Genomic DNA, 13,796 nt, shown 5'->3' on the forward strand with positions numbered 1-13,796 from the left:
CAGCTGCAACCATGTGGCCATGTACAGAAGTGAGACTAATTGTCATATTTCTTCCTCATTTTGTAATGTTTGTGTACCTATATGTGTGTATATATTCATATACATAATCAAATGTTTTTCCCTCATCTCTTACATGTAACATAAGACATTGACTTGATTTTAGTACTGAAGTTTTAACTTTACATAATAGTATTTAGGTAATAGGAAATGAAGGAAGAGTAAATATCACTCAATGAGTTGTACAGGATAATTATGTTAGGTGGAAGTATAATCTTAGTATCATCTCTATATGGAGATTATGGCTTAAGGAGATGCATATGGGTATTGAGTTACAAGGGGTGGACTTGTAATGGTTAATTGTGTGTGCCAGCCTGGGTGAGCCACGGTGACCAAATGTTCAATTATTCTGGATGTTTCCATGAGGGTATCTCTAGATGGGAGGAACACCTACATTGGCATGCTTTAAGGCAGATGACTCTTAATACTGTGAGCGAAATCTAGTCAGTAGAAGGTTCTAAAAGAACAAAAGACTGCCAGGCACAGTGGTGCATGCCTGTAATCCCAGCAACTCAGGAGGCTGAGGCAGGAGGATCACAAGTTCAAAGCCAGCCTCAGTAATGTAAAGAGACTGTAAGCAACTCAGTGAGACCCTGTCTCTAAATAAAATAGTAAAAAAGGACTGGGGATGTAGCTCAGTGTTTGAGTGCCCCTGAGCTCAAACTCCAGTACCAAGAAAGCATTTGCCAGCTGATGGTCTTCAGATTTGAAGTACAACTGCTCTTCTTTGGATCTTTAGCCTGACAGCCCACCCTACAGATTTTGGATTTGCTAGCCTCCCCAACTGTGAGACAATTCCTCATGTGTGTACATGATCTCCATATTTTACACACCCCTCCACTGGTTTTCTCTTAAGAACCAATGCTAGCCAGGCGCTGTGGCACATGTCTGTAATCCCAGCAATTTGGGAGGCTGAGGCAGGAGGACTGCAAGTTCAAAGACAGCCTCAGCAAAAGCAAGATGCTAAGCAACTCAGTGACACCCTGTCTGTAAATAACATACAAAACAGGGCTGAGGATGTGGCTCAGTGGTCGAGTGCCCCTGGGTTCAATCCCTGTACCCAAAACAAACAAATAAACAAAGAACCAATGCTAATCTTATTGGCTTCCCCAAAGTTGAATTTATCTATTTGTTTTAAATTTCTAATGTGCAGAGCTTTCAATGACAATTAATAGAAACCCACTCAAGCTGGATGAAGGTATTTATTATCTAATGTAATTGGAAAGGACAGGGTATAAACAGCTTTGGGCCTATCCATTCCTAGAAACACAAAGTTGTAAGGATTCAATGTTGTCAAGCAGCTCTGGAATCACATCTGTATAGCTTACGCAGTCCCAAGGGGGAAAGAGAGAAGCTATCTCTATCCTTGTTTTTTATATTCTAGACAAAGATTCTGATCAGTCCAGAGTGTGCCACTCCATGACAAAGAAGTCAGACCACAGACTGGACAGTTCAGTTTTTTCCAAAGCAAAGGAGACAGTGTGTTAAAAGAATGAAGAAGGAACACCAAGAATATAAAAAGATGTCCAAAGGCTGGGGTTGTGACTCAGTAGTAGAGCACTTGCCTAGGGAGTATGAGGCACTGGGTTCAATCCTCAGCACCACATAAAAATAAATGAATAAAATACAGGCCTACCAACATCTAAAAATATATTTAAAAGTAAAGATGTCCACTACATCAGGTGAATATGGCTTGACTGCCCCTCTTATCTTCTGAGGACAAAAGCTACTGACTCCAACTGGAAGTAGGACTCTCTCCCTAACACTCCCATTTAGGTAGCTCCAGAGTTTCCAAGTAGGCAGGAGCTGTAGCAAAGTTCTCTAGCTCTGCTAGGAAGAAACCCATTCTACTGCCGAGAAAGTTAACAAGTTGAAAACCATGAGATTAACTGGTCCTATCTTTAACCTACTATTTTTGTCCTCTAGGATGTGATTAGAGCCTGTTTAAGGGGTAGATCATTCAGAAAGCTGTCTAGAGCTGAAAGATCATTAGAAATTTAAAGACAGAAAAAGTGCTATTTTCTAATGTTTCTTTCAAAAGATACAAAAGTTGCTTCAGGATAGTAACAGTGTGCGCCACTTCCACGGGCAAAGAAGGCAGATCACTATGATTGGACTGCTCAGTTTCAAAACAAAGGGCAAAGTGTTGCTAAAAGAAGGAAGGAACACAAAGAATGTACAAAAGATGTCTGCTACATCAGGTGGACATGATGTAAGCAGGCAACTTGATGTAGGGAAAGGGAGTCTAAAGCCAGTTTCCCCAAAGGGATGGAGATTGCCTTTGGACTGGAGAGTAGCCAGTTTCCTATTTCTGCATAAAAAATGTACATACATGCACATACTACTGCTATGCCTACTATGGTTCTAGATTAAATAAGAGATGAAAAAGGTTCTTGCCTGCTAGAAAGCACCTATGAGGGCATGTAAAGCATATCTGCCTTCCGTGAGGTAAGAATACTCAGGAGGGGTATGTGGGCCCACACCATTAAGGCATGAACTATCGTGCCTGGTCCTCAGTTACTCTTGACCAATAATCTTAGTTCTAAATAGCTATTGAAATGTCCTAGATTATAAAGTGTTTTCAATATTTCATGTAAAAATATTTTATCTGTATGGGAGGTTTTAATTTCTATCTTTGTTTTAAATACGACTAATAATGAATTATTATTTTCTTTCTTTGGAATCATATGGGGGACTAAGTATAATTTAAACATTCAAAAATAAAAACTATTGCCAGGTATGGTAGCAGATGCCTGTAATCCCAGAGGCTCTGGAAGCTGAGGCAGGAGGATCGTGAGTTCAAAGCCAGCCTCAGCAAAAGTAAGGCGCTAGGCAACTCAGTGAGATCCTGTCTCTAAGTAAAATACAAAATAGGGATGGGGATGTGGCTCAGTGATTGAGCGCCCCTGAGTTCAATCCCCGGTACCGCCCCCAGCAAAAAAACTATTACCTGATTAAACTATATCTTATAAATCAACTGCTGATTGAATAAGTCCTCCACAATTGACCAACTCTGTTAGGATGCAATCAGTTAAACATTATCTCACATGATAAAACTCTGAAAGTGGGTGGTTCCTTGCCTAGCTCAAAGATCAACAATAGCCTCAAGGATCCAGGCCTTTTTTTTTTTTTTTCCTCCTTGACATTCTCAGTGGACTGGTTTTTTTCCTTGTTATGATTACAAGTTGACTGCCATTGCTTTGGGAATGGAAGTAAAATTTTTCTTTCTAAAGATTAACTCCATCAGGGAAGGAAATTAGGAAAATTTTCTAGAATTCTACAATAGACTTTCTTATGGCTCACTGGTCAGGGCTGGGTCATATGTTCACCACTAGAGAAAGACTGGCAAAGAGAAATAGGGTTAAAATGATTGTGTTAGATTAACTGTAACCTATCTCCTGGGCATGTTGCTATGAACTGGTAACGAAGAGGGCCTCTCTTAGCAAGTCCTGGGGGTGTATGCTGGGCAGGCAACCAGGACTTTCTGCAGCACTCTCCCTATTGCCCACTGCTACTTCTGCATCATTTCCAGCTAAGCACATCTACTTCACACTTAAGCCATACTTAGCTTCTTCTAGTTCCAAATACATTTCATACCTTTGATTCTGACTGCATTGCTCCTTATGCCTACAATGTTCTTTCTTTACATTTCCTCCTTGTTTTTCATGGCTGCTAACTAGTGTAAGGAAATGTTTCCAATATACTGTTTCAAGATTTCCTGTCTTCTCATAATCAAATCCTCTACCCACTTAGTCACTTATTCCAGGCCATATCCAAGATTTCTTAATTACTTTTCCCCCAAAATATCAATTTCTTGTAGCTTTAAGTAAAAGTCATGCTATGGTACCTAGCTTACAAAGTAGTACCAAGGGAGTGTCCTGCCTAAATAGCCCAGGAAATGAATTCTCCAACCTTACCATCTGATCCTGTGAATCAAAGGACAAAAATAAAAACTTCAATTCCCAACATTCACAACTGTTAGTGTTCTTCCTGTTTCTATCTTTATCCTAATCTCTGTAAACGCAATGTATTATTTGCTATTTTCTGGTCTCCCCCAACCCCCCATTCCCACCCTCCCCCCAACCCCTGGTATTTTCGGTGAACTTCTATATTTGAATTACCATAGAAAAAGGAGAGAAGACTAATAAGTTATTTTGACTATTTAAAAAGTAGTAACCCCAATGTTAGAGAAACAACTCCAAGTTTCTGACATTGTACAAAAATTACTGTTAACTAATACAGCTTTTCATTTTAAAAAAATGTATGGCTTTCTGGGTCAGGAGAAGATAATGGAAGAAAGACCAAAGCAGTCTCTCTCCCTTTTTCCTGAGATTCTGCTTTATAAGGTAAAGCCAAGCATGCTGAAACAGTTTCTCTCAATTCAGCTCTGTCTTAGTGAAGTGTTGAAAGTGTGTCCAGATTCTGGAACATAGTCCTTGAATTTTTAGTTTTTTGTTTGTTTATCTTGTAGTGGCTGGGCATCAGATCCAGTGCTTCAAACATGCCAGACAAGTCCTCTAACACTGAGCTATATCCCTAGCTTCCAAAGTGATTCTCCCACCCCCCCCCTTTTTTTTTTGTAATTTAGAAACATCTTTTTTGGTCTTTCATCGAGAAATTATATGTTACTACAGTGGTGGCTACTAGCCAGATAACATTTTAAAACCAGAACTATTAAATAGTTTTAGACATCTCACCAAGTTAATCCACTTTAGACTATTTTAAAAAGCATTCTCCTTATTTACTTCTGCATAAAAACTAAGTAAATCAGATGGGAAAAAATGTATTCTAAACTGCTTCATATACTGAGCAAAGAAGGCACCATGAGAAATGAGGAACAAAAATAAAAATATCCCTGGACAAAATCCACGTGTACAGAAGATGACTCAGGATGTTATAAATAATTCATGTGAGGTAAAGCAAACATGCAACATTTATATATCATTCTCTGAGGAAAGGACATTTTTTAATTAATCCTCAAGTTCCTTAGCATATCAAAACAACAGCTTTGTATGTATTATCAATAAGTCCAATTGTTGTGCCCAAAGAAAAGTAAGATTATTTTATGGTGAGTTTGCTTCTTTTTCATCTGCTTCATCATCCATTACCTGAAACCAAAAGGAGAGAGAAAGAATTTAAGAATAAAGAAAAGGTTTAGAAATTTCTGTTTTCCTAATTTTAATATTACTTACCTGTCTGAAAATAGGCTATAACAATGCATGGAACTCCAATAAGAAGAAATCTATCAATAGCCCCCCAAAACGAAGTTTAAATCATAACCTGTTAGTCTGACAAAGTAAAAGCAAATTAAATATGTACAAATTAATTAAAGCACTGATCTCTTTTCCATGTTTCAAAAAAGGTTTTCAGTTACAGAGTCTCAGCTGTGCTAAGGCTACAAATGATTAACTGGTATTCTCTAGTCATATAGCTCTGAGATAAACAGGGTTGGGGATTTAATTCAGTGGCAGAGTGCTTGCCTAGCAGGCACAGGCCCTGAATCCTTGGCCCTGAAAAGGAAAAAGACCAAAATAAATAGCTCTTTGTCTTTTTCTTTCCCCAAAAGCATCTTTCTTACTTACTTATATTCTGTGGAGCTAAATCAAAGTATTACTGTAAAAATAATTATTAGAGGCCAGGTGCAATGGCACAGGCCTATAATTCCAGTTACTCAGGAGGCTGAGGCAAGAAGATCACAAGTTTGAGGTAAGTCTCAGCAACTTTGCAAGACCTGTGTTAAAATACAAAAAATAAAAAAGGCTATGGGTATAGCTCAATGGTAGAGGATCCCTGGGTTCAAGTCCAGTACCTCAAAAAGGAAAAAGAAAAATGAATCCCTAAAAAAAAGAAAGAAGGGCTGGAGATATAGCTCAGTTGGTAGAGTGCTTGCCTCACAAGCACAAGGCCCTGGGTTCGATTCCCAGCACCCAAAAAAAAAAAAAAAAAAAAAAGTAAGGAAAAAAACAAAAACAAAAAGCCATACTACTAATTATTTTGGTCTTATTCAAATAAAAAATCATTTTAAACTTTTTTAAAAATGAAGATTTTTCAGTGAAGAAAAATATTAATGAATACTTTAAGAAAAATAAATGAAAAGGTTAGGTTTAGGGTTAGTTGAGCTAATGTATTACTCAGATAAGAAAGACCAACTCCTTTGGTGAGGAAAAGAACTCTATAAATCCATGAAATGTTTTTTATTACCACCACACCTACTACAATTAAATGCCAATTCAAGTTTATAATCCAAATGTAAATTCATTACTCCACCCTGGACAAACGAATAAAAATGTTCCTTTTTTTTCTGGCCAATCCACTTAAGTGTCAAGAAATACAATTTTAAAAATAAAGGCATACAGGGGAAATGGAATAAACATAAGTTTTAAAAAAAACATGTGAACAAACAAACAAAAAAACCCCCAGAGGAGCTAGGTGTGGGCTCAGCTACTTGGGAGGCTGAGGCAGAAGGACTGTGTGCGTGAGCCCAGGAGTTCAAGACCAGCCTGGGCAACACTGTGAGAATTCCACCTCAAAAAAAAAGGAAATGGCTATTAAAAAGTAAATGCATTTGGTTCTGATCTGAGATAACTGGCAAGAAATGGTAAAAGAATTATCTCATACTTTGTCCTTAGGGTTGAATAAAAATGGATATTTTACCTGCAAGGAATTAATATTTTAAATACAATCACAACACCCACTCCAAAGAATTTTGTAAATCAACTTCTACTTTAGGCAGAATTATCCCTAAGTTTGGAATAATATTCCCAAGTACTTTTTAATACCAACTATGGAAAGGGTGTTTGTAAGACACAGGCTAATTGTTGCAGAGAAATATGAAGACCTAGATACGACTTCTAATCTCTCAGATAACTTATATGTAAACAGACACACAGAAAGAAGTTTTGGACCAAAGAAGAGTTTTAATTTCAAACCGAGGAGTGATAAGGTCTTCAAAGAGAAGATGGCATATATTGGACCAAAAGGATACATTTTATTACTATTCAAAGATAAGTGATTTTCAATGGAGCTGGGAGGAAACCCCCTCTCCCCAAGAGTACAGAATTATCCGATAAGTTTTCTCAAATTTCAAAATGTCATTTTCTCCTTCATAATCTCTTTCCATAAAGCCCAGACCTCTTGGCTGAGAACTGCTGCAATGAAAGTCACCATGACTGCTGAGAAGATGTTGTGCTGTATTTCTTACGTATGTTGCGGCAGAAAAAAAAATGCCAACACCATGTTGCAGATAAAGCTCTATAAACCTACTTAGTACTCTCTTTTACCATACAACAAAGTATGATTCCTTGATGATTTACTTGCCTGCATTATTAAGAATAAAAACTAGGGCTGGGGCTGTCGCTCAGTGGTACAGCCCTTGCCTGGTACTAGATCCTGGGTTCAATCTCTAGTACCAAAAAAAAAAAAAAAAAAAAAAAAAAAAAAAAATTAAACAAAAGAGAGAAAGAGAGGAAGTGAGGGAGAGAACTTAAAGTAGATAAATGACATAACAGAGCTCCTTCCACTAAAGACAATGGCATAATTGTTTAAATTCTCTTTTCAAATATTTCTACAGTCAGAGCAGCAGTATGATCTCTGACTCTCAATTTCCTTATGTACAAAATGGAAATGATTTAATGTACTTTAGAGGAGTAAATGAGTTAATATTTGTGAAAGTGCCTGGCACATAGTAGGCTCTGGAGTTACTTCAAAAATAAGGAATTTTAAGATGAAGATCACTACCAACTAAATGAAAATCAAGACTGAATTAAATAAAGCAAACAAATTAAAATGGCAGGAAACTACAAACAAATATCCATAATAACATTGACAGTATGGTCTCAACTCCCCAATTAAAAGACCAAGATTAGCAGAATTGATCAAAAAAACAACATCCAACAATATGCTGTCTGCCAAGAAACTCACCTCACAGGCAAAGACACCTGCAGGCTGAAGATAAAATGATGAAAAACAACATATTACAAGCAAGATGAGTCCCAAATCAAGCAGGAGTAGCTATTCTTACATCTAACAAAGAAGATTTCAGGGGCTGGGGAGATAGCTCAGTCGGTAGAGTGTTTGCCTTGTAAGCACAAGGCCCTGGGTTCGATCCCCAGCACCCCCCCCCCCCCAAAAAAAATAGAAGATTTCAAGCAAAAATTCATCAGAAGAGACAAAGAAGGTCACTACACCTGGTAATGGGAACTACAGTACAACAGAAAGATACTTGCTGGCATTAAATCCCAGATAAATTCCAATACAATAATACTAAGTGATTTTTCAACATACCCTTATCACCATTTGATAGGTTATTCAAACATAAAATCAATATAGAAATTGCCATCTTAAATAATACTATAAATCAAATGAACCTAATAAGACACCTATAGAACATTTAATCCCCAAATAGCTGAATTTAGCTTATTTTCAGCAGCTCATGGAATCTTTTCCAAAATAGACCATATTTTAGGTCACAATGTAAGTCTCAGCAAATACAAAAAGATTGAGGAGCTGGCGATATAGTTCAGCTGGTAGAGTGCTTGCCTCCCTGCACAAGGCCCTGGGTTCAATCCCCAGCACCTCCCCCACCAAAAAAAATACTGATATAATCCCAGGCATTCTATCAGATAATAATGGAATAAAACTAGAAATCAACAAAAAAAAAAAAAAATAGAAATAACATAAATATATGAAGACTGAAAGATACTCTCTCAAATGAAAAATGGCTCACAGAAGAAATGAGAAGAAATCAAGAAGTTCTTAGAAACAAATTAGAATACAATACAAATAGATACAAAACAAAATCTCTGGACAGTATGAAAGCAGTTCTAAGACGAAAATTTATAGCATTAAGTGCCTACGTTAAAAAAAAAAAGAGATCTCAAACAAATAAGCTTATGATCCACCTCAAAATCCTAGAAAAGGAAGAACAAACTAATTCCAAATTCAAAAGAAGACAGTAAATAATTAAGATCAGAAGTGACATTAGAAAGGAACCTCAGAAATCATAGACACAGTATTAATACTCTAACGGTTAAAATGCCAAACCTTAGTCACTTCTCATTTCTTCTATGTGTGGCCAGGTGATTCAAATCTCCTCCTTTATTTTATTTTATTTTATTTATTTATTTATTTTGGGTGCTGGGGATCGAACCCAGGGCCTTGTGCTTGCAAGGCAAGCACTCTACCGACTGAGCTATCTGCCCAGCCCTCCTCCTCTATTTTATATACACTGTATGAAGCCTTATAAGGATTACCCTGCTCTGGACTATGGAACAACTATTTTCCTTGTTATATGAGGTTCCTCCTCTTATTTTTTTTAACTTGTTCCACTCACTGTTTCCAATACTCATAAATGAGGTGTGGCTGGTCCACACTGGCCTCTGCTTAAATACATATGGCTGCTGTGTGAGGTCCCTCACTCTCTGCTGCTAAGTAAGTGATCTCATAATCTCTGAAAAAACAGCACACAAAATAGCATTGCCTTTATTACTAATTATTAAAGCAACTACAAAAAAGTAAAAAAAAAAAGTGACATTAATGAAATTGAGATAAACACATACATAGCATCAGTGCAACAGTTCGTTCTTCAAAAAGATAAATTACACTGATAAATCCTTAGTCAAACCCCACACCCCAAAAAAGAGACAGAGAGAACACCCAAATAAATAAAATTAGAGATAAAAAAGGAGATACCACCATAGATGCTTCTGAAATCCAGAGAATAATTAGAAACTATTTTGAAAACGTATACTCCAATAAATTGGAAAATCTAGATGATAATGACAAATTTCTAGATACATATGACGTGCTCTAATTGAACCAGGAAGATACAGAAAACCTAAACTATCCAATATCAAGTAATGAAATTGAAATAGCAATTAAAAGTCTTCCAACAAAGAAAAACCTACAACCAGATGGATTCCAAGTTGAGTTCTACCACAACTTTAAAGAACTAACACCAGTCCTTCTCAAATTACTCCATGAAACTAAATTACACTTCAAATACATTCTATGAACCTAGTAAAACCCTGCCACCAAAACCAAAGACGAATCAAGGAAAGAAAAGTACATACCAGTATAAAATCCTTAATAAAATAGTAGCAAACCAGAAACAAGACAACGAAGCCCATTCTCCCTACTTCTCTTTCAATATAGCTCTTGAAACTCTAACCAGAGCAATCAGGCTAGAGAAGGAAGGTAAAGGGATACAAATAGGAAAAGAAGTCAAACTATCTGTTTGCTGATGACATGATCCTATTATTTAGAAGACCCAAAAAACTCCACCAGCAGACTTCTAGTGCTGATAAATTATTCCAACAAGTAGAAGGATACAAGATCAACACTCAAAAATCAATAGCTTTCCTATATTCCAACAATTCTGTTGAGAAAGAAATCAGGAAAACCATCCCTTTCACAATAACCTGAAAAAAAAAATTTAATACTGGGGAATTAATCTTACCAAGGTGGAGAAAGATCTCTACAATGAAATTACAGAACACTGAAGAAATAAATTGAAAAAGATCTTAGAAGATGGAAAGACCTCCCAAGTTCTTGGATAGGTAGATTAATACCATCAAAATGGCTGTAATACCAAAAGCAATATGCAAATTAACCGTAATTCCCATCAAAATACCAATGGCATTCTTCACAGAACTAGAAAAAACAGTCCTTAAATTCATTTGGAAGAAAAAGAGACCTAGATTAGCTAAAACAACTCTGAACAAGAAAAGTGATGTAGGACAACACCTGACCTCAAATCATACCACAGAGCTATAGTAACAAAAACAGCACGGTATCAAAAACAAAACAAAAAGTGAGGACCAGTGGCACAGAATAGAAGATACAGAGACAAACCCACATACATGTAGCCATCTGATACTTGATAAAGGTGCCAAAAATATATGATGGAAAAAAGACAGTCTTTTTAACAACTGGTACTGGGGAAACTGTATATGCACATGTAGAAAAATGACTTTGCACAAAAGTCAAATCAAAATGCATCAAAGCCTCAGGAATTAGACCAGAAACCTTGCAACTGCTAGAAGAAAACATAGGGTCAATGGTACACAGGGGTGCAGGCACTGTCTTCCTCAACAGGACTCCTAAAGATCAAGAAATAAAACCAAGAATCAATAAGTGGGATGCCATCAAAGTAAAAGCTTTTGCACAGTAAAGGAAGTGATTGAGAACACAGAATATACAGAATGGGAGAAAATCTTGGCCAGCTACTCCTCTGACAGGGGACACTATCCAAAATATAAAGAACTCGAAACACAACATCAATAAAACAGATAACCTAATCAATAAATAGGCAAAAAAACAAATCAGACATTTCTCAAAAGAAGAAAGACAAATAGTCAACAAGTAAGTGAAAAACTGTTCATCATCTCCTGCAATCAGAGAAATGCACATCAAAACTACACTAAGATTTCATCACTCCAGACAGAATGGCAATTAAGAACACAAAAAATAATAAATGCGAAAAAATAATAAATGTGGGTGAGGATGTGGGGGAAAAGTACACTCATACATTTTTGGTGGGACTGCCATTAGTAGAACCAGTGTGGAAATTCCTAATAAAACTAGGAATGGAACCTATGTTCCATAGGTTCTGAATCCATATGACCCAACCATCTCTCTCCTTGATATTTATAAAGCAGAACTAAAAATCAGCAAACTATAGCAATATAGCCACTTCAATGTCTACAGCGGCACAATTCACAATCACCAAATTATGGAATCGATTCAGATGCCCATCAATAGATGAACAGATCAATAAAATGTGCTATGTATGCACAAAGGAGTTTTACTTAGCTATAAGGAAGAATGAAATAATGGCATCTGTTGGTAAATGGATGGAAATGGAGAAAAATCATGCTAAGTGAAATAAGCCAGACCAGAAAATCAAGAGTTGAATGCTTTCTCTTGTATGTGGAAACTAGAGCAAAATAAGGGAAAGAAGACAAGGGTGGGGATTGGATATCATAAAGATACAGGGAAGATCAGTAGAATAGGGTGGAAGGGAATGGGGAATTAGGATTGAAATCAAATGCCACACATGGATGATTTTGCCAAAATGAACCCAAATACTCTAACAATAAAAAAATAAATAATTTTCAAGTAAAAAATTTACAAAGATATTTGCCCTTGGAGAAAAAAATCAAGTCATGGATTTCTTTTCACATGTATCTTAAAACTAAATCCAAATTCTTGCGATACCTGTTCTACACCTTCTACTTCTGGAATATAAAACTGCAGCATGTTCTGAATCCCATTTTTCAGAGTAATGATTGAACTGGGGCAGCTAGTACAAGAACCTTGGAGTTTCAGCTGTACGATGCCATCTTCAAAGCCTTTATAGATCACATCTCCTCCATCTTCCTGCACAGTTGGCCTGTGATCACAGATGTATTTGTGATACATTTTAAAGAACAGAAGTTTTTACTGGAAAAAGTTAATACAGTTTAGAGCTTAGATATTTACATTGGTAAAATTCACAAAGTTAGAGTAAGTTTTATAATAACAAAAATTATGGCTATGTCTTATTTGTAGTTTTAATTTTTTAAACTTGCAAATAAAATGTCAAAATTCATTCATATGAATATTTACTCATTATACCTAATTTTGCTGCTTAGTAATAATTTTTTAAGCATTTAAAACATGAAATTTCCTAGTAAGTATTGTGATAACCTAATATACACTCATTCACTTCTTTTGACAAAGGAAGAGGAAATCTTTTTTTTTTTTTAGGCAAACTTTTCATTGAAATATAACATTAATACAGAAAATACACAAATCATGTAGGTATAATTCAACAAATTTTCACAAAATAAACACAATTTGTAACTACTACCCAGACCAAGAAACAAGACACTGGCATCCTAGGAAGTTCCCCTTTACTTCTAATTGCCCCCCCAACCAAATTTAACCACTATTCTAATTGCTGTTGCCACTGATTAGCTTTACCTGTTATTCAACTTTATAATTTAGAACTTTTTTTTTTTTTTTTTTGGCAGAGGTGGAGATTGAACCCAGGTTCTCACGCATGCTAGGTAAATGCTCTACCACTGGGCCACATCCCTAGTCCTATAAATTCTATTTTTAAATCATATAAGATTTTACTCTTTTGTATCTGGCTTCTTTTGCTCTTTGTGAGATTCATTCATGTTGAGTGTAGTAACAGTTCATTCAGTTTCATTACTGCATGGTATTCCATTAAGTTACTATGCTTGAATATATTTTCCATTCTAATGTTGATGAACATTTGGGTTAATAACAATTTTTGGCTTTTATAAATAGTGTACCTATGAAGATTCTTTTAAATCTTCTTTTAAAGATTCTTTTAAGATTTTTTTGGAACATACCCAAAAGCAAAATTGCTGGATCCAGAGTATAAGTATTTAGTAGCCACTGCCAGATACTATTTCAAAGTTCTATAAACTTACATTCCCATCAGCAGTAGTTAAGAATTCCTGTTGCTTCACATCCTCACCAACCACTAGTGTTGTCAATCATTTTAACCATTCTAGTGGATTTGTAGTGATTTTTCATTGTGGTTGAAGTTTGAATATTCATAATGACTAAGAAGGCTGAACACATTTTTCATGTTTAGTAGCCATTTGGTTATTGTTTTTTATAAGGTGCCTACTCTAATTTCTGACTGTCTTTTTCTTGCCAATTTGTAGTTCTTTACATATCCTGTCATAAACATACTTTATCTTCTCTATATTTTGCCTTTTCAC

The 13,796-nt window shown here is 36.1% G+C and overlaps 1 protein-coding gene across 3 annotated transcripts in view; it reads right to left on the reverse strand.

Annotated features, from left to right (window-relative positions):
- Window positions 1-4,193: 4,193 nt before the first annotated feature.
- Window positions 4,194-13,796, reverse strand: part of NFU1 (NFU1 iron-sulfur cluster scaffold) — a 31,851-nt gene continuing 22,248 nt past the window's right edge. For all 3 annotated transcript variants that reach the window (XM_079110876.1, XM_079110877.1, XM_079110878.1), the window contains 2 exons: window positions 12,274-12,448; window positions 4,194-5,165 (listed from right to left, as the gene is read on the reverse strand). In XM_079110876.1, coding sequence (XP_078967002.1) covers window positions 5,121-5,165; window positions 12,274-12,448 — 220 coding nt within the window. In that variant the 3' untranslated portion in view covers window positions 4,194-5,120. The remainder of the gene's footprint in view (window positions 5,166-12,273; window positions 12,449-13,796) is intronic.

This window comes from Sciurus vulgaris (genome assembly GCF_902686455.1).
Source record: "Sciurus vulgaris genome assembly, chromosome: 14".
Classification (NCBI taxonomy): domain Eukaryota; kingdom Metazoa; phylum Chordata; class Mammalia; order Rodentia; family Sciuridae; genus Sciurus; species Sciurus vulgaris.